The 23,139-nt window shown below is 36.2% G+C and overlaps 1 protein-coding gene across 7 annotated transcripts in view; it reads right to left on the bottom strand.

Annotated features, from left to right (window-relative positions):
* The window catches only part of CNTLN (centlein), a 331,161-nt gene that overhangs the window by 214,336 nt on the left and 93,686 nt on the right, over positions 1 to 23,139 (bottom strand). For all 7 annotated transcript variants that reach the window (XM_032635110.1, XM_032635111.1, XM_032635112.1 and 4 more), the window contains exons 4-5: positions 12,674 to 12,808; positions 11,886 to 12,065 (exon numbers count right to left, since the gene is read on the bottom strand). In XM_032635110.1, coding sequence (XP_032491001.1) covers positions 11,886 to 12,065; positions 12,674 to 12,808 — 315 coding nt within the window. The remainder of the gene's footprint in view (positions 1 to 11,885; positions 12,066 to 12,673; positions 12,809 to 23,139) is intronic.

Below are 23,139 nucleotides of genomic sequence, written 5' to 3'. Positions count from 1 at the left end.
TTTGAATGTTTGGTAGAATTCACTTGTGAAGTTGTCTAGGCCTGGGGAGCTTTTTGATTACTGTTTCAATTTCTATATTAGTTATGTGGTCTATTCAAATTTTCTATTTCTTCATGATTCAGTCTTGGAAGCTGTATGATTCTAAAAATTTGTCTATTTTTTCTAGGTTGCTCCACTTGTTGGCATATAGCTGTTCATAATATGCTCTTATAATCCTTTGTATTTTTGTGGTATCCACTGTTATTCCTCCTCTTTCATTTCCAAATTTATTTACCAGAGCCTTGTCTTTCTTCCCTAATGAGTCTAGCTAAAGGTTTGTTGATTTTATCTTTTCAAAGAACCAGCTCTTAATTTCATTGATTTTTTTATTGTCTTTTTAGTCTCCATTTAATTTATTTCCACTATGATCTTTATTATTTCTTTCCTTCTACTGACTTTTGGCTTCATTTGTTATTCTTTTTCCAGTTCCTTTAGACATAAGGTTAGATTGTTCAACTGAGATTTTTCTTGTTTCTTAAAGTAGGCCTGAATGTCTATAAACTTCTCCCTTAGTACTCTTTTTGCTGCCTCCAGCAGATTTTGGTTTGTCCTATTTTCCTTTCCATTCATCATCAAATAAATTTTGATTTCTCCTTTGATTTTTTGTTGACCCAATAGTTGCTTAGTAGCATGTTGTTCATTCTCCACATATTTGTGATTTTTCCAGCTTTCTTCTTGTAGTTGATTTCTAGTTTCATACCACTGAAAAGATGCTTGATATGATTTCAATCTTCTTACATTTCTTGAGACTTGTTTTTTGTCCCAATATATGGTCTAACTTCGAGAAAGTTCCATGTACACTTGAGAAGAATATGCATTCTGCTGCATTTGGACTGAATACCCTGTACAAATCTATCAAATCCATTTGGTCTAATGTATCATTTAAGATCACTGTTTCCTTGTTGACTTTTGGCCTGGATGAACTATCCACTGATGCAAGTGGGGTGTTAAACTCCCCTACTATTACTGTGTTACTATCAATTGCTCGTGTTAAAGTCCCCTACTATTACTGTGTTACTGTCAATTGCTCCCTTTAGATTTACTAATAACTGTTTTATATATTTCGGTGCTTCTATGTTAGATGCATATATAAATATTGTATCTTCTTGATGAATTGTCCCTTTTATCATTATATACTGTTCAATTTTGTCTCTTGTTACCTTTTTTGGCTTGAAGTCTATTTTGTCTGACATGAGTATGGCTACATCCACTTATTTTGGTTGTCATTTGCTTGGAGTATCATATTCAGTCCCTTCACATTTACCTTACATTTGTCTTTAGAGCTGAGATGAGTCTCCTGGAAACAACGTATACTTGAGTCTTGTTTTATAATGCATCCATTCACTCTGTGTCTTTTGATTAGTGAATTCAATCAATTACATTAAGAGTTATAATTGATAGATGATAACTAGTCACTGCCATTTTACCTTTTGTTTTCTGGTTGCTCTATATCTCCATCATTTCTTTTTCTTTGTGTTTATGTCTGCCATTTTGGTTTTCTATGATTTTTTTCTCAGTTTTCTCCTTGTTTATTTTTCATGTCTCTGCTCTAGATTTATGCTTTGTGATTGCTGTGAGTTTTCTCTAAAACGTCTCATGGATAAAGTACTCTTTTTTCTGTTGATAGCATCTTATCTTCATTTACATATATAGATTACATCCTTTTCCGCTTCCCTTTTTGTTTTTGTTGTCTTGAATTATCCCTTTATACGTTGAGAGTTTGTTAGCAAATTGAAGTAGATACAGTTATTTTTTCTACTTTTCCCCCTTTAACTTTTATGCTATAATAAAGCATTTAAAAGCCAATTCTAATAATTACAGCTTTCTGATTCTATTTATCACCTTGCTCAAACTTTTGTGTACTTTTGCCTTTTTGTTTCTGGTAGAAGAGTACTGTTCAACATTTCTTGTAAGGCAGGTCTAGTTTTAATGAACTCTGAGCTTTTATTTATCTGGGAAAATCTTCCTTTCTCCTTCATATCTGAATGGTAACTTTGCTGGACACAGTATTCTTGGGTGATAGTTTTTAATCTTTCAGTATTTTGAGCTTGTCATTCCACTCCCTCCAGGCCTGTAGGGTTTCAGAAATCTGCTGATAGAGTAATGGGGGTTCCTTTGTAGGTTACCATCTTTTTTTCCCTGGCTGAATTTCAAAATCTTCCTTTGTCATTGACTTTTGACAACTTTAATATAATGTGTCTTGGACAAGGTTTTTGCATTGAGGCAGTTTGGGTGTTCTCTTAGCCTCATGGGCTTGTATCTAGTTCCTTCCCCACGTTTGGGAAGTTCTCAGCTATTATAAATAAATTCTCTGCTCCCTTCTCCTCTCTTCTCCCTCTGGAGTACCCATTACCCTATTGCTGCCCTTCCTAAAAGAGCTGAATAACTATTGTAGAATTTCCTCATTTTTTTATATCTCAATCCTCTTTCTTCTTCTACTGTATCATTCCAAGATTTTTATCTTTGAGCTCACTAATTCTCTTTTTTTTAAAAATTTATTTATATTTTATTTATTTATTTTTGGCTGCGTGGGGTCTTCGTTGCTGCATGCATGCTTTCTCTAGTTGCTGCGAGTGGGGGCTACTCTTCATTGCAGTGCCCAGGCTTCTCGTTGCAGTGGCTTCTCTTGTTGAAGAGCAGAGGCTCTAGGCTTGCCACCTTCAGTAGTTGCAGCATGCAGGCTCAGTAGTTGTGGCTCAAGGGCTCTAGAGCACAGGCTCAGTAGTTGTGGCGCACAGGCTTAGCTGCTCCAAGGCATGTGGGATCTTTCCAGACCAGGGCTCAAACCTGCATCACCTGCATTGGCAGGCAGATTCTTAACCACTGTGCCACCAGGGAAGTCCATCACTAATTCTCTCTTCACTATGGTCTGCTCTATATCCAATGCTTTCTAATGCATTCTTCATCTCATTTATTGAATTCTTAAGCTCCAGAATTGTGGTTTGGTTCTTTTCTTTTCTTTTTATTTTTTTATTTTTTTTTTTGCAGTATGCGGGCCCCTCACTGTTGTGGCCTCTCCCGTTGCGGAGCACAGGCTCCGGACGCGCAGGCTCAGTGGCCATGGCTCATGGGCCCAGCCGCTCCGCGGCATGTGGGATCCTCCCAGACCGGAGTACGAACCCGTGTCCCCTGCATTGGCAGGTGGACTCTCAACCACTGCGCCACCAGGGAAGCCCCTTGGTTCTTTTCTTTTAGTTTCAACCTCTTTGGTAAATTATTCCTTCTGTTCATTAATTTTATTCCTGAGCTCAATGAACACCCTTTCTGAGTTTTCTTGTAGCTAGTTGAGTTTCTTCATGACAACTCTCTTGAATTCTCTAACAATCAGATTGCAATGTTCCATGACTTTAAGTTTAATTTATGTGGAATTGTCACTTTCTTTTTGTGGTACAATGTTACTGTGGTTGTTCATGGTGCTTGATAAATTGTTCCTCTGCTGGTGCACGTGAAGTAAGGAACACCTTTCTGCTTGATACTAGCAATTCAACAGGTTAGAAATTAGAGGTCTTTCTTTCGATTTCCAGTAGGTAGTGATATAGCACAAGTTTTGGGTTTCTCTTACCTGAGTTGCCTCTGATTCTATTTGAGAGTCTGCACTTTCCACGTTCTATCGCCTCTGTCAGAGGTGTGGCCCTGTGCATTCATTATTGTTTCTTTTGTCTCTGGGGTCATTGGTACCTTGCTTCTGCCAGTCACAGCTGCTGCTGCCTGGGGCCCTTGGATGGTGGGCTCTTCCCTCACCTGGGATCCAAAGTTGAAGGTTCCACTATCATGGGGGAAAGGGAAGGGGGAGCCAGGGTCCTGCGGGTGCCTCTATGGTGTCCAGTGTTAAAAGCTCCACAGCTGTAGATGTGCATGTGAGAGGCTGGAGTAATGGGTGCCTTAGCAGCTGGAGGAATGGGGTACCAGGCCCCACTACCACTGCTGCACGGTTACTTGTAGCTGTAGTAACCATGTGGCTGGGAGGCTTGAGTCATGTGCACCACGTCCCCTGCCACTGCCACGTTCTCTGGGGTTGTGGGCTCAGCTGCCATGGCTGATGGACCAGGACTTCAAGCATGCCTCTGCTGTTCCCTTGGTTTGGCCTCCTCCATGTGTTCCAGTCCACCCACCTTTAGATGCACAGATGTGTGGAATTCTCCAGCAACCTGATATATTGGACAGAGGCTTCGTTGTTGTGTTTTGGATGTTTTACTAGTTGTAGATTGAAGGGGAAAGACAAAGCTAGCTTTTTATTCTGCCACGGTGCTGAATTGACTCCTCCTAGCATATAACTTGAAATGTACATTTTTCAGCAAAAAAATTATAACATGCAAAAAAAGGTGTCATTCATGCAAAGCAAAGAAAGCAAGCAATAGCAACTGCCCATGAGAGGATCCAGATACCAGCCTTCCCAAAGACTTCAAAAGAGGCATTATAAGTATATTTTAAAAGTAAAAGAAAACCATGTTTTATAAAGTATCATATCGTTTTTAAAAAGTTAAAATGACAATATCTCATCTGATGGAAAATACCAATAAAGTAATATAAATTGTTTTGAAACATCCAAATGGAAATTCTGGTGCTAAAAAGCACAGTGACTAAAATGAAAACAAACAAAAAAACCTCACTAGAAGAGCTCAACATTTAATATGAACTGACAGGAATAAGAACAAAAAACTTGAAGCTATATCAAGAAAAAAGAATAATACAAATTAACAGCCCCAGAGGAATAATGGACACCACTAAATGCACCAATATAAGCATAAAGGGACTACCAGAACGAGAGGCAATAGAATAAGAACAGAAAAAAATACTCAAAGAAATAATGGTCAAAAACTACCAAATGGGCTTCCCTGGTGGCGCAGTTGTTGAGAGTCCGCCTGCCAATGCAGGGGACATGGGTTTGTGCCCCGGTCCAGAAGGGTCCCACATGCCGCGGAGTGGCTGGGCCCGTGAGCCATGGCTGCTGAGCCTACGCATCCGGAGCCTGTGCTCCGCAACGGAAGAGGCCACAACAGTGAGAGGCCCGCGTACCGAAAAAAAAAAAAAAACTACCAAACAATAATGAAAAACATTAATCTACAAATCCAAGAAGCTCAACAAACTCCAAGTACTATTTATAAACAGAGAGATCCACGAAAAGACACATCATGGTAAAAATGCTGAAAGCCAAAGACACAGAGAAATTCTTAGAAAACAAAAGAGAAAACGACTCATCATTTCCAACAGACTTCAAAAAGATTAGCAACTGACTTTTCTTCAGAAATAATGGAGGATAGAGACAATGAGATAACATATTCAAAATGCTCAAAGTAAAACCTTGCCAAAACAGAATACTATATCCAGGAAAGCTAGCATTTATAAATGAATGCAATGAGTGACACCAGCAAAATGGAGAGTATGCAGCTCCAAGCACTCTTGCAGAAACATGGAGGAAAAATAGCAGAAACTGTTAGAACCAATGTTGCAAAAACTCTAGAGAGCATTCAAAATTTTACAGTAACAAAGAAAATGCTGAACCAAGAAAAAAGCAACTTAAAAACTGGATAACAGATTTGTGAAGTTTTTATTTGCCCTTCCCCACCTTATTCTCAGCACACTAGCCATCTTAAAGCCAGGAATCTTAAAACAGTATAATTCATATAGTGGCAGTAGCCAATGTTCCCAGTAAGGAATCCTTCCTGGTTTGAGAGAGAGCAGAACAAACTTTCCTAGCAAATTACTGTATGTGTCTGTTCTAATTTGTCTAGGGGTGACCTGAAGAAATAATGCAAAGTGATTATCTCAGACCTGACTGGGAACACAGACTGGAGAAGTGGAGAATATGGTTCAAAAATGCCATAAACTAATAAACCACAGATTCCTAGGGCAAAAGATGACTGGTTGAGATATTCAATACAATGCCTAAGTCATGGGACTAAACTCTGCGGGAAATTTTTTGGGAAAATAAGACGTTCAAAAATACTGATAGGGGGCTTCCCTGGTGGTGCAGTGGTTGAGAATCTGCCTGCTAATGCAGGGAACACGGGTTCGAGCCCTGGTCGGGGAGTATCCCACATGCCGCGGAGCGACTAGGCCCGTGAGCCACAACTACTGAGCCTGCGCATCTGGAGCCTGTGCTCCGCAACAAGACAGGCCACAATAGTGAGAGGCCCGCGCACCGTGATGAAGAGTGGCCCCCACTTGCCACAGCTAGCGAAAGCCCTCGCACAGAAACGAAGACCCAACACAGCCAAAAATAAATAAATAATTAATTTTTAAAAAAAAAATTAAAAAAAAAAAAAATACTGATACATATGGGAATGTTCTGAAATCCAAACATATGCTCATAGAAAGATGCATATTCACAAAACTCCAGAGCTACCCTATGCTTTCACTTTGGGATTACCCCTGAGCTTAGTGTAAGTCTGGAAAAGTATTAAAGGAATGTCCCATTGGAGAGCCAATCTACAAAGACTGGGGGAGAGATGTGTTCTGTATCTCTGTGTGTGTGTTTTTTCGTTTTGTTTTATTTTTGTTTGTTTGTTTGTTTTAGCTCCTGTCAGCCAAGGAAAACTTCTGTCACAACAGGAAGAGACAAAAGCAAAAGAACAGAGACGTCAATGACTCAATAGAACAAGGACTAGAGACTGTGCAAAAGTAAATTGGAAGATAAAAAGACTATCATACCCTTCAGAAATTGAAGAAGCAGCAAAGTCTTGGGAAGGGGTAGAATCTGATTTCCAGAGTTATAACATTATAAATTTGCTATCACAAATACCCAATTTTCAACAACAACAAAAAATCACAAGGCATACAAAGAAACAGGAAAGTATGGCCTATTCAAAGGAACACAAAAATTAACAGAAACTATCCCTGAGAAACCTCAGATTTACAAGGCAAAACTGAGCTGAAGAAAAATATGTAAAAAGCACTAAAGTAAATCATAAAAACAATGTATAAACCAAAAGGATATCAATAAAGAGCTTGAGATTATAAAAATGAATCAAATTCTGGAGGTAAAAAGTATAATAACAAAAATGAATAATTCACCAGAGGGTTCAACAACAGATGTGAGCAGGCAAAAGAAAGAATCAGCAAACTAGTGAACTTATTGAATCTGAGCAGCAGAAAAAAAAGAATGAAGAAAAGTGAATAGAGCCTATGAGAACAGTGGGACACCATTAAGCAGACCAATATATACATGAAGGGGGTTCCAGAAAGAGAAGAGACAGAAGAAGGGGCAGAAACAACATTGAAGAAATAAGAGCCAAAAAAGTCCCAATTTTGATGAAAGATATGTATCTATAAAGCGAAAGACCATAACAAACTCCAAGTAGATTAAGAGAAAGAGACATACATTAAGATACGCTAAAATCAAACTTATGAAATTCATCCAAAAACAAAGAGAGAATCTTGAAAGTAACAAAAGAGGGTGACTTGTCACATACAAGGGATTGTTAATGAGATTAACAGCTGATTTCTCATCAGAAATCATGCAAGCCAGAAGACAATGGGATGATATATATAAAGTGTTGAAAGAAAAAAAAGTCAACATTGAATTCTATACCCAGCAAAAGTGTCCTTCAAAAATTTTACATTCACATATAAAAGCTGAGGGAGTTCATTATTAAATCTAATGTACAAGAAATGGTAATGGAATTCCTTCAGATAGAATGTAAGAATATATAATGATAACTCAAAGCCATATGAAGAAATAAAGGCTCCAGTAAAGGTAAATACATGGTCAAATATAAAATCTAATACTGTTTTATATTTGGTTTTAACCCTACTTCTTTGGGAAGAAGTAAATCATACATAATTTCAGAGACATAAAAAATTATAAATCTATATTATAGGGCACACATTTTATAAAGATGTCACTTGTGACAACAATAATTTGAAATGGAATGAAAAAGCAATATAGCAGAACAGTTTTGTATGCTACTGAAGATAAGATGGCATCAACTGAAATTATATTGTTATAAGTTTACGATGTTAAATGTAATCTTCAAGGTAACAACAAAGAAATTATCAATAGAATATACACCCCAAAATGAGAAGGGAATCAAAATGTGCCATTACAAATAATCAACTTAACACAAAAGAAGACGGTTATAGAGGAAATGAGGGACAAAATAATCTATAAGACATACAGCACATAAGTAATAAATTGGTAGAAGTTAGTCTTTACTCACTAGTAAGAACTTTAAATGTACATGGATTAAACTCTCCAATCAAAAGGCAGACACAGAATGGATTAAGAAAACATTATACAACTATATGTTTTTAAAAGAGACTATCATATCCAAAGACACAAAAAGATTGAAAATCAAAGGATGAGAAAAGATATTCCATGAAAATAATAAACAAAAGAGAGTTAGGATGGACATAAGAATATTGGACAAAATAAACTAAGTCAAAAACTGTTATAAGAGACAAAAGAGGACATAATATATTGATCAATGAGTCAATTCATCAAGGTATACTTACTATAAGTCTACAATAATCAATGTAGTGTGGCATATGCATGAGGATAAATGTATACATCAAAGGAACAGAATTGAGGTCCAGAAATAAACCCTTATATTTACAGTCAACTGATTTTCAATAAACATGGCACGATAAATTCAGTGGGGGAAGAACAGTCTTTTTTAACAAACGGAGCTGGGACAACTGAATACACGTGCAAAAGAATGAAGCTGGATTCCTATCAAACATCATATTCAAAAATTAACTCAAAATGGATCAAGACCTAAAGGTAAGAAATAAAACTCTTAGAAGAAAACATAAGTGTCCAACTTCATGATCTTTGATTAGGCAGTGGTTTATCAAGATGCATATCTGAGATGCATCTGAGAATGCCCAAAAGCATGGGCAACAAAAGAAAAAGGAGATAAATTAATTATCAAAATTTTAAACTTTTGTGTTCAAATACTACCATTAAGGATGTAAAAAACAACTCAGAAAACTGAAGAAAATAGTTTCAAATTATATCAATAAAAAGAGGCTTGTATCCAGAATATATGCAAAAGAAATGATTTCACATTTCTTCAAAGACATGCAAATGGCCAATAACATATAAAAAGATGACCAGAATTATTAGCTATCAGGGAAAAGCAAATCAAAACCACAATGAGATGCCATTCACATCCACAAAGATGGCTCCAATCAAAAAGATAGACAATAACAAGTGCTGACGAGGACAAAGAGAAATCAGAACCCTCAGTAACTCCTGTTTGGAATGTAAAATAGTACAGCTGCTTTTGAAAACAGTCTGACAGTTCCTCAGAAGCTTAAAAACAGAATTATCACATGACCTAGTAATCTCTCTTTGGTATGTACCTATGAGAAATAAAAATGTGTGATGTATACACAAAATATTGTACACAGATATTTGTAGCAGTATTATTCATAACACAAATGTCCTTCTACTTGAGATAAATGAATAAAATGTAGAATATTTATATAATAGAATATTATTAAACTATAAAAAGAATGAAGTACTGATACATGTTACAACATGGATAAACCCTGAAAACATTATTCTAAGTGGAAGAAGTCAGTCACAAAAGATCATATACTATAATTTCATTAATGTGAAATGTTTAGAGCAGATAAATCTATATATAGAGAAAGGCCATAAGTGGTTATCTCAGGCTGCAGAGCTAAGGATAAATGAGGAGTGATTGTTAAAGGTTACAGGGCTTCTTTTGGGGATGATGAAAATGTTCTAAAAGTAATTTTGATAATAGTTGCACAACTCTGCATAAACTAAAAACTATTGGCCTGTACACTTTAAATGGATTAAACGTATGGTATGTGAATTATACACCAAAAGGAAAGAAAGAGATAGTTTTCTTACTGACAATGTAATTATATAACTTAGAAAAATCTAGAAAATGTACACATTTTTTGAACTAAGACATTTGGGGAAAATTGTTGAAAAGAAGCTCAAGATAATTCAGTAATATTGCTGTCTTCTAGAAATAATTAATTAAAAATATAATTTAAAATATTATTCAGCAAAAAAAAATATTTAGCATAAAACAATATTTTAATATTAATAGCTAGGAATAAATCTAATAAAAATGAAAGTACCGTTTTAAGAAACTTACAAAACCACATGCCACATTCTTAAATAGCAGGATTATAATTCTTCCAAAATTAATTCATAAATTAGATGATGCTCCAACCTGCTTTCTAACAGAATTTTTCAGTAAAACTAATGAAATGATCCTTAAATATTATTAGTGAAGAGGCACACATAGGGCTCATGACTTACAAAAAGAAGAATAAAGAAGTAGATCACCCTACAAAATAATGAGTAAAATTCTAAAACTACAATACCTAAAACCATGAAAATAACAGGAAGTCCAGAAACAAACCCAAACATACCCATGGAAACTTAGAGATGTGAGAGAGACTGAATCAGAAATCAATAAACTACTGAATAAATGGTGTGGAAGACCACACCCAAAAATGAATTCTAAATAGATTAAAAATGTTAGGGTAGGGAATACTTAAGAATATAAGACTTCTAAAACAAAAACATTAGAGAAGGAAATAATAAAAATGACTCTATAAAAATCCACAAATTTTTGAATGTTTAATTCACCTTATTCAAGACTCACTGAACAGAAGGTATGTGTGGTATATATATATTTTTAAAAATATTGCTATCTAGAATAAAGAATGCTTACAAATTAATAAGAAAAGATAAGCACTCTAATAGAAAAAAAAGTCAGAACCGAAAATCACAGTAAATCATAGAATGGACTATTTGAATGGCAAATAAGGAAATGAAATCATCATCAAAAAATCATGCAGCTATGATTGACACAAGGAAATACAACTTACCCTTATGACACTACCAAACTGCTTAAAGGCGGTAGGGAAGCAGAAACTGATATAAAAATAAGAAAACAAATGTGCCAGAATTCACTCCTTTCAATGGCTCAGTCATTCCCTGATTGTGCACTAACAGAATTACTGTATGTATTTCCTTAAATATCTGCAATAAATAGATTCACACACTCAGAAAGACAAATCCTTAAATAATCAGGCACACATGCATACACTCACACACACGTATAGACACACATATCCATTCTTACTATATTTTAATAGCTATATATATATATATATGTGTATACTTATGTTATATATTCTTCTTAAGCATGTATACATAGAGGAACTATCATATTTACTAGCACTAAAATTTGTCTGAGGCCTTTTCAACAAAATCTATGTTAAAAGAGAAACCTGAAATTCGGTGGGAAAAAATGAACAAAAACATTCTCAAGACCAAGAGAAAGCTACAAGAAAATATTATTTTGAAAAAAAACTGATCAAAAAGGATATAAGAATATTATAAAGATTGATTGCACCTTTTATCTTCTATAAAAATAAAATTTTATGATGAATAAGGCCCTCTCAAGCCAAAGAAACACATATAAAACACATGTGAGTATTTTTAACTGTTTTGTGCTTTTTTTACATAGTTTTTAAAGGGCCTGGAAAATACAGTATTAAAACTATATTGCAATGAATCCTAGCTATATTTATAAATTTAATCCCTAACTGCAAAAAGCCAAAATTCATCATTCTAAATATGTTTTTTCAAAACATGTTTTATTTCAAAATGCAACAGCCTTTATTTTTTAAAGATTACATTTTAGATAAGTATTTGAAGTCAGTTTCCTGCTTTGCAACATCAATTTTTAAAAAGCTGTGGGTCTTAACGGAAGGAATATAAATTAATGCTAGTCCCCACTGGTGGATATGAATATATAACTTGTTATTTAAAGAAAATAACATGTAATAAACTTCCTGTAAGAAGTCAGATCCAAAATAACAGCACAGATTCCATTCTCATTGCATACCTTTATTTTTGCATCAATGCTATACTTTTCTTTTCTCCAATGTGCTTCCTGCTTCCTCAGTTTCTCCAGGTCATTTAGCAGGTCAGCGCAGTAGGTACTTAATTTCTCATTTTCCTCCTTCAGATTTTTTATAACCAGTCTGTTTTGCTCTTCCTTATTCTGTACACACTCCTTAGTGTCCTGTAGAACAGTACCACAGGGGCCGATAAACAAAACAGAATGAAACAAACCAAAAAACAGGTGAGAACTAATCAGCAAATATAAACTGTACAATTTTACCCCCACAGCAGCTTCTATATCTGATGGCCAAGGTCACCTGTATACTTTTATTGGCCTCTTTTCATGCAGGTGGATGGGTCATATTTTTTCACTGGATGACAGCTTTGATGAGTACACATTTGCAAAGAGCCCATTAATTGATCAAGCTGCCTTTGATGCTGTCCCCAGCTATTTTTGAGACCCACACAGACATATCCTCCCAGACCAGGGTTTTATCAATTAATAATGCCAGTCCCATCAGAATCTAATTACAAGAAGCCACATATTCACACTCCTACTTTCTTAGCTCCATTTCCATCATTAACTATTTATCTTAAACTTATAAAGCTTAGAGTCTTAGCTTTAAAGCATCTTTCTCAGAGTTTCTGCATGTGAGAAAACTGTATGGTACAGCAGGGCCTAAGGCAATTTTTCCTCCAAGCTTGTCACTTTCTGTGCCACAAAGGCTGACAAAGCTTTAAGTAGGACTTCAAAGAAAGTACTATAAAACTATGTACAAGTCAACACACCTTAACTTCTTGACTTTTATCTTTAAATTTCTTCTGCAAGTCACTGAATTCTTTCCTTAAGAAAGCATTTTCTTCATCTACTGCAACCTTCCGTTTTACAAGGTCATTTATTTCCTGTTTTAGTCCTGATTCTCTCTATGGAAAAAAGCAAAATTACTGATGAGCTGGTATTTCTAAGAAAAACTAATTTTATGTAAAAAGTTTTAGATTTTGACTGATAATATTAGAATTAACTACTTTTCATAATAACATCCATTATCATAATACTCATTTCCTATGACATGCCCAGAGATTTTCAAGTAAAATGTGCAAATCTGGTACTGACTTACTAGTTTAAGATGAAGAACCCGTTAAAAACTGGATACCAAATATTAAGCCACATACAGAAAGCAAACTTTTTGGATTTCTGTGTGTAATAGGAAAAAAACGAAATTTTACAAAACATTCTAATTAAAGAAAATGCTTATGTAGCTAAAATAAGAATTATCCTCTATTTTACTATCATTTGGAAGAAAATATTTTTTAGAGAAACGAATACAGTTTTGTGAAAGCATAAGCAATTTTAAAGAATGAAAAATGGAAAGTCTGCCTTGATACAAAAAGTATCTTGCTCTGTAGAAAGAATATTCAGAATATTAAAATTGCCATAATTTTTAACTGAATATTCTTCTCACCTACCAGAGTAAATGATATCTAATTGGAGGATGTATCCATGACTCAATTCTTAGTTTCCCTCTTTTCAAATCTTTACAGCTTTTCCCTCAGAAAATTTACCCACTCTCTTGGCTTCTGATCTCATCTCTGTCTGAAAGACTACCCAATCCATAAACCAGCCCTGACTCTTTCCCAATCACCAATCCCACATTTCCAGTTTTCTCTAAAATACCTCCATCTGAATTATCTGCTGCCATCTCGAACCAACATGCTAAAACAGACATCCATGTCCTGATATTAACTCTTTACTAAACTTACTCAACTTTTGTCAACCCACTCATTTTTTCAACCAATATTTGAAACTAGTAGCTCTTAAATTTTTTTGCAGTGTTTAATTTAGAATTTCTATTTTATTTAAACATTATTAAATTCATACTTGATATATGCTTTGTTATATTTTACCTTTATTATATATAGTAAAACTACATTATTTTTTAAAATTTTTATTGGAGTATAGTTGATTTATAATGTTGTGTAAGTTTCTGCTGCACAGTAAAGTGAATCAGTTATACACATACATATATCCACTCTTTTTTGTACTCCTTCTCCATATATGCCATTATAGAGTATTAAGTACAGCTCCCTGTGCTATACAGTAGATCCTTATCAGTTATCTATTTTATATATAGTAGTGTATGTATGAAACTTTTATTTCATCTCTGTGTATACTGGGTCATGAAGTAAAATGTATTTTTTTCAGTGTGGGGATCACAGTAATAAAACATTGCTTTTGATTATTTATATTAAGAGGTGGCATTACTAGTTCATAGGCTATATGCACTTCAAGAGTTCTCATAGCTCCACATGTGCACCAACATGACGCTCAAGCTTGGTAAGTTTTTACAAATGAGATATAAATGGTACCTCATATTAGTTTTAATTTTTATTTCCTATTTTAATTATTAAGGCATATCAAAATGTGTTTGACATCAATCAAACAGCATAAAAACAGATGCATAAACATGACCCATCCACAATTCACAGCCTATTTTTCCTTTCTCATCTAAGTCTCAGCCTCCTTCAATATTCAATTTCTACCTCCTCAATGAAGCTTTCCCCAGCTATCACAGTAATTTCTGCTATTTCTAAATTTCTGTATTGCCTACATTATTCATTTGACACATAACAAATTACCTAGTCTTACTGATTATCTATGTACACATACTATCTCTCAAACTAGATTATAGTAAATGTTTATGAATGAGACTGACACTGAATGATAAATTCAATCATATGAACACTAAGACTGAAATACCTACAGGCCTATCCTTTCAAAGGGGAACTGACAAAAATTGAGCATCCTCACCTGTTCTGGAGACTATCAGGAAGGTGCGACACTAGATCAAATGATTTAAGGTTCAGAAGGGTTTGCCCAATAATGTGAACTAAACTTAACTTGACAATATAAATGACACCAATAGCAAGCCCTTTCATGAAAATTATTTAATATATTAAAATGTTGGCATTTGAGTGAATTTAGTAATCCACAGGACAAATATAGACTTAATTTCTAAATAAAAACACAAAATACAGTGGGAACTTAGTTAACCAAAACTATCAAATTTTGATAATTAGTTTAATAATTGGTATTATATATTATAATCATTAAAGTAATAAGTTATACAAAGATGTACTCCCAATGGAAGAGGACTGATAAACTCTCAAAGATCTGTTAAATTTTGTATAACTCCAAACATTTTCCTGATAAAATATACTCTCAATGATCTAGTTTCTATAATGAAAGCACAGGTATATATAGTTACAATTCATTTATTTTGTTTTCTTTTTTACTGAGGTATAGTTGATTTATAATATATTATATAAGTTTCAGGTGTATAACATGATTCACAATTTTTAGAAGTTATATTCCATTTATAGTTATTATTCAAAATGGCTATATTCCCTGTGCTGTACAATATATCCTTTTAGCTTATTTACATTATACATAGTAGTTTGTACCTCTTAATCCCCTACACCTATCTTGTCCCTTCCCCTTTTCCTCTCCCCACTGGTAACCACTAGTTTGTTCTATGTGAGTCTGTCTCTTTTTTGTTATATTCACTAGTTTGTTTTATTGTTCAGATTCCACATATAAGTGATATCATATATTATTTGTCTTTCTCTGACTTACTTCACTAAGCATAATACCCTCTAAGTCCTAAATTTAGCTTCATGAAACCTTTTCAAACAAACTTTTCTGGATACAGCAGAGTACATTCTTAATGGTCTGCCTTGAGTTAATATTAAAATAGCAAATAGAACTCAGAGGAACCATAAAGCATAAAGAGTGACAAGAGGAAGTATGTCTGAAACAAATAATTTATTATGGATAAGCCATGAAATGAATAATTCAAAAGAAGTCTACAGAGTAAGAAGAAAATGATCGTGAATATGAAGCATTTTTGAAAAAAAGTGGGGTGTGGCAGCAGTGGCACAGAAGACCTAAAACTGTAGGAGGCAATACTTGAGCATAGTTAATATATTATTTATATAACCTACTTTCAAATGCACATAAAAATTTTAATAAAAAAACAGAAAAGTAATGAAACCACAACAACTAAAACAATGGTAAATGGAGAAAGGGGAAGGGGTGAGAAATTAAATGTAAATGAGAACCAAAACTTATCTATGAGCTTCCTAGAAGGTAAGGAAAAAGAGAAATATAATGTTTAAAAAAATCATCTAATTGAATACAATACACTCGGTTATTAGCAGAGTCATGTTATCTAATATAATACTTAAAGGAGAAATTTATTACAAGATTTACTTTATAACTAACAGCAACAAAGGTAAAGCATAGTCTTACCAAAAGAAGATATATGGCAATTTTTACACTATTATCAATAAAATATGTTATATTATTAGATTGTTCTATGAAAGGTTTCCTGCAACTAGTTTAAAAAAAATCTGTGTGTGACTTTCTAGTAGTTTGACTAGAAACATAGTTAAGGTTTAAATAAACTAAAGGAATCATCATTCTTAACTGTTACTCTATTCCACAGATTACAAGTTTAGAAAAGTAATGGCTATTGAACATTACTCAGTGGAAAAACAAAAACATAATGGAGGGACTTCTGGCTTCCAATCCAGGATGTAGGAACTTGGAAGTTGTCTCTCCTTTTCACACAACATGAAAAAAGCTGAGCAAACTGAAAATCAACACCTCTTCCTAGAGTCATCAGAGAACTGAGGTCACAGGGCAAATTGCTGTTCCCAAAACTAGAGAGACAGGCAGATACAGAGAATGACAATTTAGCAGAGCAAAAACCCAGAAGAAAGGAAACTCCATGGAAACCAGTAACAGGGTAGGAAAATCAAATTTGCAATTAACAAATTACTGGAGGATCAGTGTGGACATATTTGAGAGTTTAAATGTCTGGGAGGGCCCAGTCTAGAGGAGTTCCCATAATTTCGTGAATTCTACACACAGGAGCACGATCGGATTGTCACTGTGAAGATCAGAGAAAAGTCCCTTCCTGCTTTCTGTGGGAGGAGAGGGAACACAGACATTTAAAAATATGCCCTAGCAGGGAGGAGTCAAGATGGCAGAATAGGAGGATGTAGAATTCGTTGCTCCTCGCAAGTACATCAAGAATACATCTACAAGTAGAACAATTCTCATAGAGCACCTGCTGAACATTAGCAGAAGACTTTGGAACCTAAAAGGACAAGAAAAATCCCCTCACAACTGGGTAAGATTAAAGAAAGAAAAAAAAAGAAAAGAGGAATCAAAAATGGGACTAGCACCCCTGGCGGGAAGCTGAAGGTGAGGAGAGGTCCCTGCAACTCAAAAATTCTAACTCCCTCATGGTGGGGAAATCAGCTGGGAAAGAAAAGGACCTTCCGGGGAATCAAAGGAGAATGCAGCCATTGGTCAGTGGAAGGCAGGACAAAGTAAGAACTGCACACATGGTCTACACCACAGCTCTGTGCATTCCAGCCTGAGTCATGAGTCACCTATTGCAAACAAGGTCTGGGTGCTGGAAAATGGGGTTTGGAGTGAGGACCCAAGGAGGGGACAGCTGTTGGCTACAAAAAGACAGCCTGAAGGGACAGGAGTAAGGAGCTCTACAACCAGGAGAGTTTGTGGGAAAAGTTCCAGACACCATAGAAGCAAGGCGTCACTCTTGAGTGCTGTGCAAAGGGTGGGGCCACCATTACAACACCTTTGCAGCCGGCTTCTGCCTCCCCGGGCACAGCAGAGGGGACAGGAATGAGGGAAGCACAGCCAGGAATGCCCCTAGAGGAAGCGTGGTCTGCCTGGAAGGTGAAGTGCCACTGCTGAGTGGTGCATGGGGGCAGGGCAAGGCAGCCACCACCCTCACACGCCAGCTCCTGCATCCACGGGTACTGGGAGGGGGACTCCCACCAGAGCCAGCGCGCCACAGTCTGCTGCAACCGCCTGCTGGTCCCGGCTGCCGCAGGTAACTCACACACACCCCAACTGTGGCCACCCCCCCAACTGTAGCCGCCGTACCCCTCCCTGGCCTGAATAAGTGTGACCCAATCAGCTGCTGCTTCCACTCCCTCTTGCCTGGGCAAGGAAGGAAGGTGGCGCACATGCAGAGAAGGGATCAAAACCGAAGCTGAGCCCCAGGGACAGTGCAACTAAGGAAGAGGAACGGAAATCTTTCCATGCAGTTGCAGAAGCTGCAGATTAAATCCCCAAGATCGGGTTGGTAAATCTTGCATCTGTGAGATACCTGAATAGATGAGTGTTCCAACAATTGAGTTCAGTATAGCCTTCACAGCAGTGGACTTTGAGGGCAAGTACACCTGAGAGTCAGGCCAGATCAGACTCTGAGCTGACCCCACAGTGCCCACAGCAGGTGTAGAGACCTATGCAGAGGTATTGGAAGGCCTCCCTGGGAGGCGGGGATTGGCTATGGCTCACTGTGGGAGCAAGGACACTGAGAGAGGATGCCCCAAGAAAATATATTTATTACTGTTATGCTTTTATTGTTTGTTTCATTCTGTTCAGTTGTTGATATTGTTGCTTTAATTATTTTTTATCTTTTATTCTTACTTTTTTAATATATATATTTTTAATTTTTCTATTTTTATTTTACTTTTTGGTTGTTTGGGGGTTTTCCTCTGGTTTTGGTTCTTTGATTTTTGTTTTATTTTATTTTTAATGCTTTCATGTATATATTTTATGTTTTCTTCACTTTTTTGTTTGCTTCCTTTCTGTTTTATTTTTTATATTTTGTTATTACTTTAGTCCATATTGATTTCTCTCATTTTTGAATTCTTTTGTTTGTTTGTTCTCTTATTTTTTTTCTGTGTGTGTGCTGTGTTGTTGTTGTTGCTGTTCGTTTGCTTTTGCTATTTGTCTTAGGCTTTATTCCTCTGTTAGTTTTCTTTACTTTTCGGGTTTTTTTCTTTCCTTTTTTTTTCTTATTTCTCTGGTCACACTGTGCAGCTTCCAAGGTCTTGGTTCCCCGGCCAGGGGTCAGGCCTGGGCCTCCATGGTGTGAGCACAGAGTCCAGCATGCTGGACCACCAGAGAATTCCCAGGACCAGAGAATACTAATTGGAGTGCGCTTTGCTGGAGGTATCCATATCAACACCAAGACCTGGCTCCACCCAACTGCCTGCAGGCTCCAGTGCTGGACACCTCACACCAAACAACCAGCAAGACATGAACACAGCCCCACCCATCCACAGACAGGTTGCTTAAAGTCATACTAAGCTCACAGACTCCCCAAAACACATGACCTGATACAGGTCTGCCATTAGAGGCAAAACACTCAGATCCACCCACCAGAGCATAAGCACCAGTCCCTCCCACCAGGACACCTACACAAGCCCCTGGACCAACATCACTCACCACAGGGCAGACCACAGAAGCAAGAGGAACCACAACCCTGCAGCCCACAGAAAGGAGACCATAAACAAAGCAGGTTAGACAAAATAAGATGACAGAGAAATATGCTGCAGATGAAGGAGCAAGGTAAAATCCCACAAGACCAAACAGATGAAGAGGAAACAGGTAATCTACCCGAGAAATAATTCAGAGTAATGATAGTAAAGATGATCCAAGATCTCGGAAACACAATGGAGGCATGGATCAAGAAGATAAAAGAAAAAAAAAAAAAAAAAAAGATAAAAGAAATATTTAACAAGGACCTAGAAGAACCAAAGAACAAACAATCAGTAATGAATAGCACAATAACTGAAATGAAAAATACCCTAGAAGGAATCAATAGCAGAAAAACTGAGGCAGAAGAACAGATAAGTGACCTGTAAGACAGAATGGTAGAAATAACTGATGCAGAGCAGAATAAAGAAAAAAGAATGAAAAGAAATGAGGACAGTCTCAGAGACCTCTGGGACATGAAATGCACCAATATTCGAATTATAGGCATCCCAGAAGAAGAAGAAGAGAAAGGGAAAGGGCCTAAGAAAATATCTTAACAGATTATACTCAAGAACTTCCCTAACATGGGAAAGGAAATAGCCACCCAAGTCCAGGAAGCACAGAGAGTCCCATACAGGATAAATCCAAGGAAAAACATGCCAAGACACATGTTATCAAGCTAAAAAAATTAAATAGGAAGAAAAAATATTAAAAGCGGCAAGGGAAAAGCAACAAATAAACTACAAGGGAATCCCCATAAGGTTATCAGCTCATTTTTCAGCAGAAACACTGCAGTCAAAAAGGAGTGGCAGGACATATTTAAAGTGATGAAAGGGAAAAACCTACAACCAAGACTACTACTCTACCCAGCATGGATCTGATCCAGATTCAATGGAGAAATCAAAAGCTTTACAGACAAGCAAAAGCTAAGAGAATTCAGCACCACCAAACCAGCTCTACAACAAACGCTAAAGGAACTCTCTAGGCAGGAAACACAAGAGAAGAAAAAGACCTACAAAAACAAAACAATTAAGAAAATGGTAATAGGAACATACATATCGATGTACATCGAACATACATATCGATGTACATCGAACAATACATCGAACATGTATTGAATGTACATACATATTGATAATTACCTTGAATGTAAATGGATTAAATGCTCCAACCAAAAGACAAAGACTGGCTGAATGGACACAATAACAAGACCCGTGTATATGCTGTCTACAAGAGACCCACTTCAGACCTAGGGACACATACAGGCTGAAAGTAAGGGGATGGAAAAAGATATCCATGCAACTGGGAATCAAAAGAAAGCTGGAGTAGCAATACTCATACCACACAAGATAGACTTTATTATTATTATTATTATTTTTTTTTTTTTTGGCTGTGCCGGGTATTACTTGCAGCAGGCAAGATCTTCGTTGCAGCATGCAGTATATTTAGTTGCAGTACACGCGCTCTTCATTGCAGCATGCAGGCTTCTTTCTAGTTGTGGCACGCAGACTTCTCTCTAGCTGTGGTACATGGGCTCCAGGGCACGTGGGCTCTGTACTTGTGGCACACAGGCTCTGCAGTTGAGGCGTCCAAGCTCAATAGTTAAAGCACGCAGGCTTAGTTACCCCACAGCATGCGGGATCCTAGTTCCCCAACCAGGGATTAAACCTGCATCCCCTGCATTGGAAGGTGGATTCTCTACCACTGGACCACCAGGGAAGCCTGAAGAGAGACTTTAAAATAAAGACTATTACAAGAGAAAAGGAAGGACACTACATAGTGATCAAGGGATCAATCCAAGAAGAAGATATAAGAATTGTAAATATTTATGCACCCAACTTAGGAGTACCTCGATACATAAGGTAAATGCTAACAGCCATAAAAGAGGAATTTGACAGTAACACAATAATAGTGGGGGACGTTAACACTTCACTTACACCAATGGATAGATCAGCGAGACAGAAAATTAATAAGGAAACACAAGACTTAAATGACACATTAGACCAGATAGACTTAACTGACATTTATAGTACATCCCATCCGAAAGCAGCAGAATACACTTTCTTCTCAAGTGCACACAAAACATTCTCCAGGAGAGATCACATCTTGGGTCATAAATCAAGTCTCAGTAAATTTAAGAAAACTGAAATCGTATCAAGCATCTTTTCCAACCATAACACTATGAGATCAGAAATCAATTACAGGGGAAAAAATGTAAAAACCATAAACACATGGAGGCTAAACAATATGCAACTAAATAACCAAGAGATCACTGAATAAATTCAAGAGAAAATCAGAAAATAACAAGAAACAAATGACAACAAAAACATGACAACCCAAGACTTATGGGATGGAGCAAAAGCAGTTCTAGGATGGAAGTTTATAGCAATACAATCTTACCTCAAGAAACAAGAAAAATCTCAAATAAACAACCTAACCTTACATCTAGAGCAACTAGAGAAAGAAGAACAAACAAAACCCAAAGTTAGTAGGATGAAAGAAATCATAAATACCATAGCAGAAAAAAATGAAATAGAAAGGAAGAAAACAATAGCAAAAATCAATAAAACTAAAAGCTGGTTCTCTGAAAAGTAAACAAAATTCATAAACCTTTAGCCAGATTCCACAAGAAAAAAGGGAGAGGACTCAAATCAATAAAATTAGAAATGAAAAAGGAGAAGCTACAGCTGACACCGCAGAAATACAAAAGATCATAAGAGACTACTACAAGCAACTATATGCCAATAGAATGGACAACATGGAAAAAATGGACAAATTCTTAGAAAAGGACAACCTCCCAGGACTGAGCCAGGAAGAAATAGAAAACATAAACAGACAAATCACAAGTAATGAAATTGAAACTGTGATTAAAAATCTTCCAACCAACAGAACTCCAGAACCAGAAGGCTTCACAGGCGAATTCTATCAAACATTTAGAGAAGAGCTAACACCTATTCTTCCCAAACTCTTGCAAAAATTGCAGAGGGTAGAACACTCCCAAACTCATTCTACAAGGCCACCATCACCCTGATAGCAAAACCAGACAAAGATATCACAAAAAGATAACTATAGGCCAATATCACTGATGAACATAGACACAAAAATCCTCAATGAAATACTAGCAAAATGAATCCAACAACACATAAAAATGATCAAACACCATGATCAAGTGGTGTTTATCCCAGGGATGCAAGGATTCTTCAATAAACACAAATCAATGTGATACACCATATTAACAAATGAAGAAGAACAAAAACCATATGACCATCTCAACAGATGGTGAAAAGGCTTCTGACAAAATTCAACACACATTTATGATAAAAAAAAACTCTCCAGAAAGTGGGCATAGAGGGAACCTACCTCAACATAATAAAGGTCATATACGACAAACCCACACCCAACATTATTCTCAATGGTGAAAAACTGAAAACATTTTCTCTAAGAGCAGGAAAAGGACAAGGGTGCCCACTCTCACCACTATTTATTCAACATAGTTTTGGAAGTCTCAGCCATGGCAATGAGAGAAGACAAAGAAATAAAAGGAATACAAACCAGAAAATGAGAAGTAAAACTGTCACTGTTTGCCAATGACATGACACTATACATAGAAAATACTAAAGATTTCACCAGAAAACTACTAGAACTAATCCATGAATTTGGTAAGGTTGCAGGATAAAAATTAATGCACAGAAATCTCTTGCATTCCTATACACTAATGATGAAAAATCTGAAAGAGAAATTAAGGAAACACTCCCATTTACCATTGCAACAAAAAGAATAAAAAATCTAGGAATAAACCTACCTAGGGAGACAAAAGACCTGTAGGCAGAAAACTATAAGACACTGATGAAAGAAATTAAAGATGATACAAACAGATGGAGAGATATACCAT

The sequence above is a fragment of the Phocoena sinus genome, chromosome 6 (assembly GCF_008692025.1).
Source record: "Phocoena sinus isolate mPhoSin1 chromosome 6, mPhoSin1.pri, whole genome shotgun sequence".
NCBI classification, from domain to species: Eukaryota; Metazoa; Chordata; class Mammalia; order Artiodactyla; family Phocoenidae; genus Phocoena; species Phocoena sinus.
This window is presented reverse-complemented; position numbering and strand designations above follow the sequence as displayed.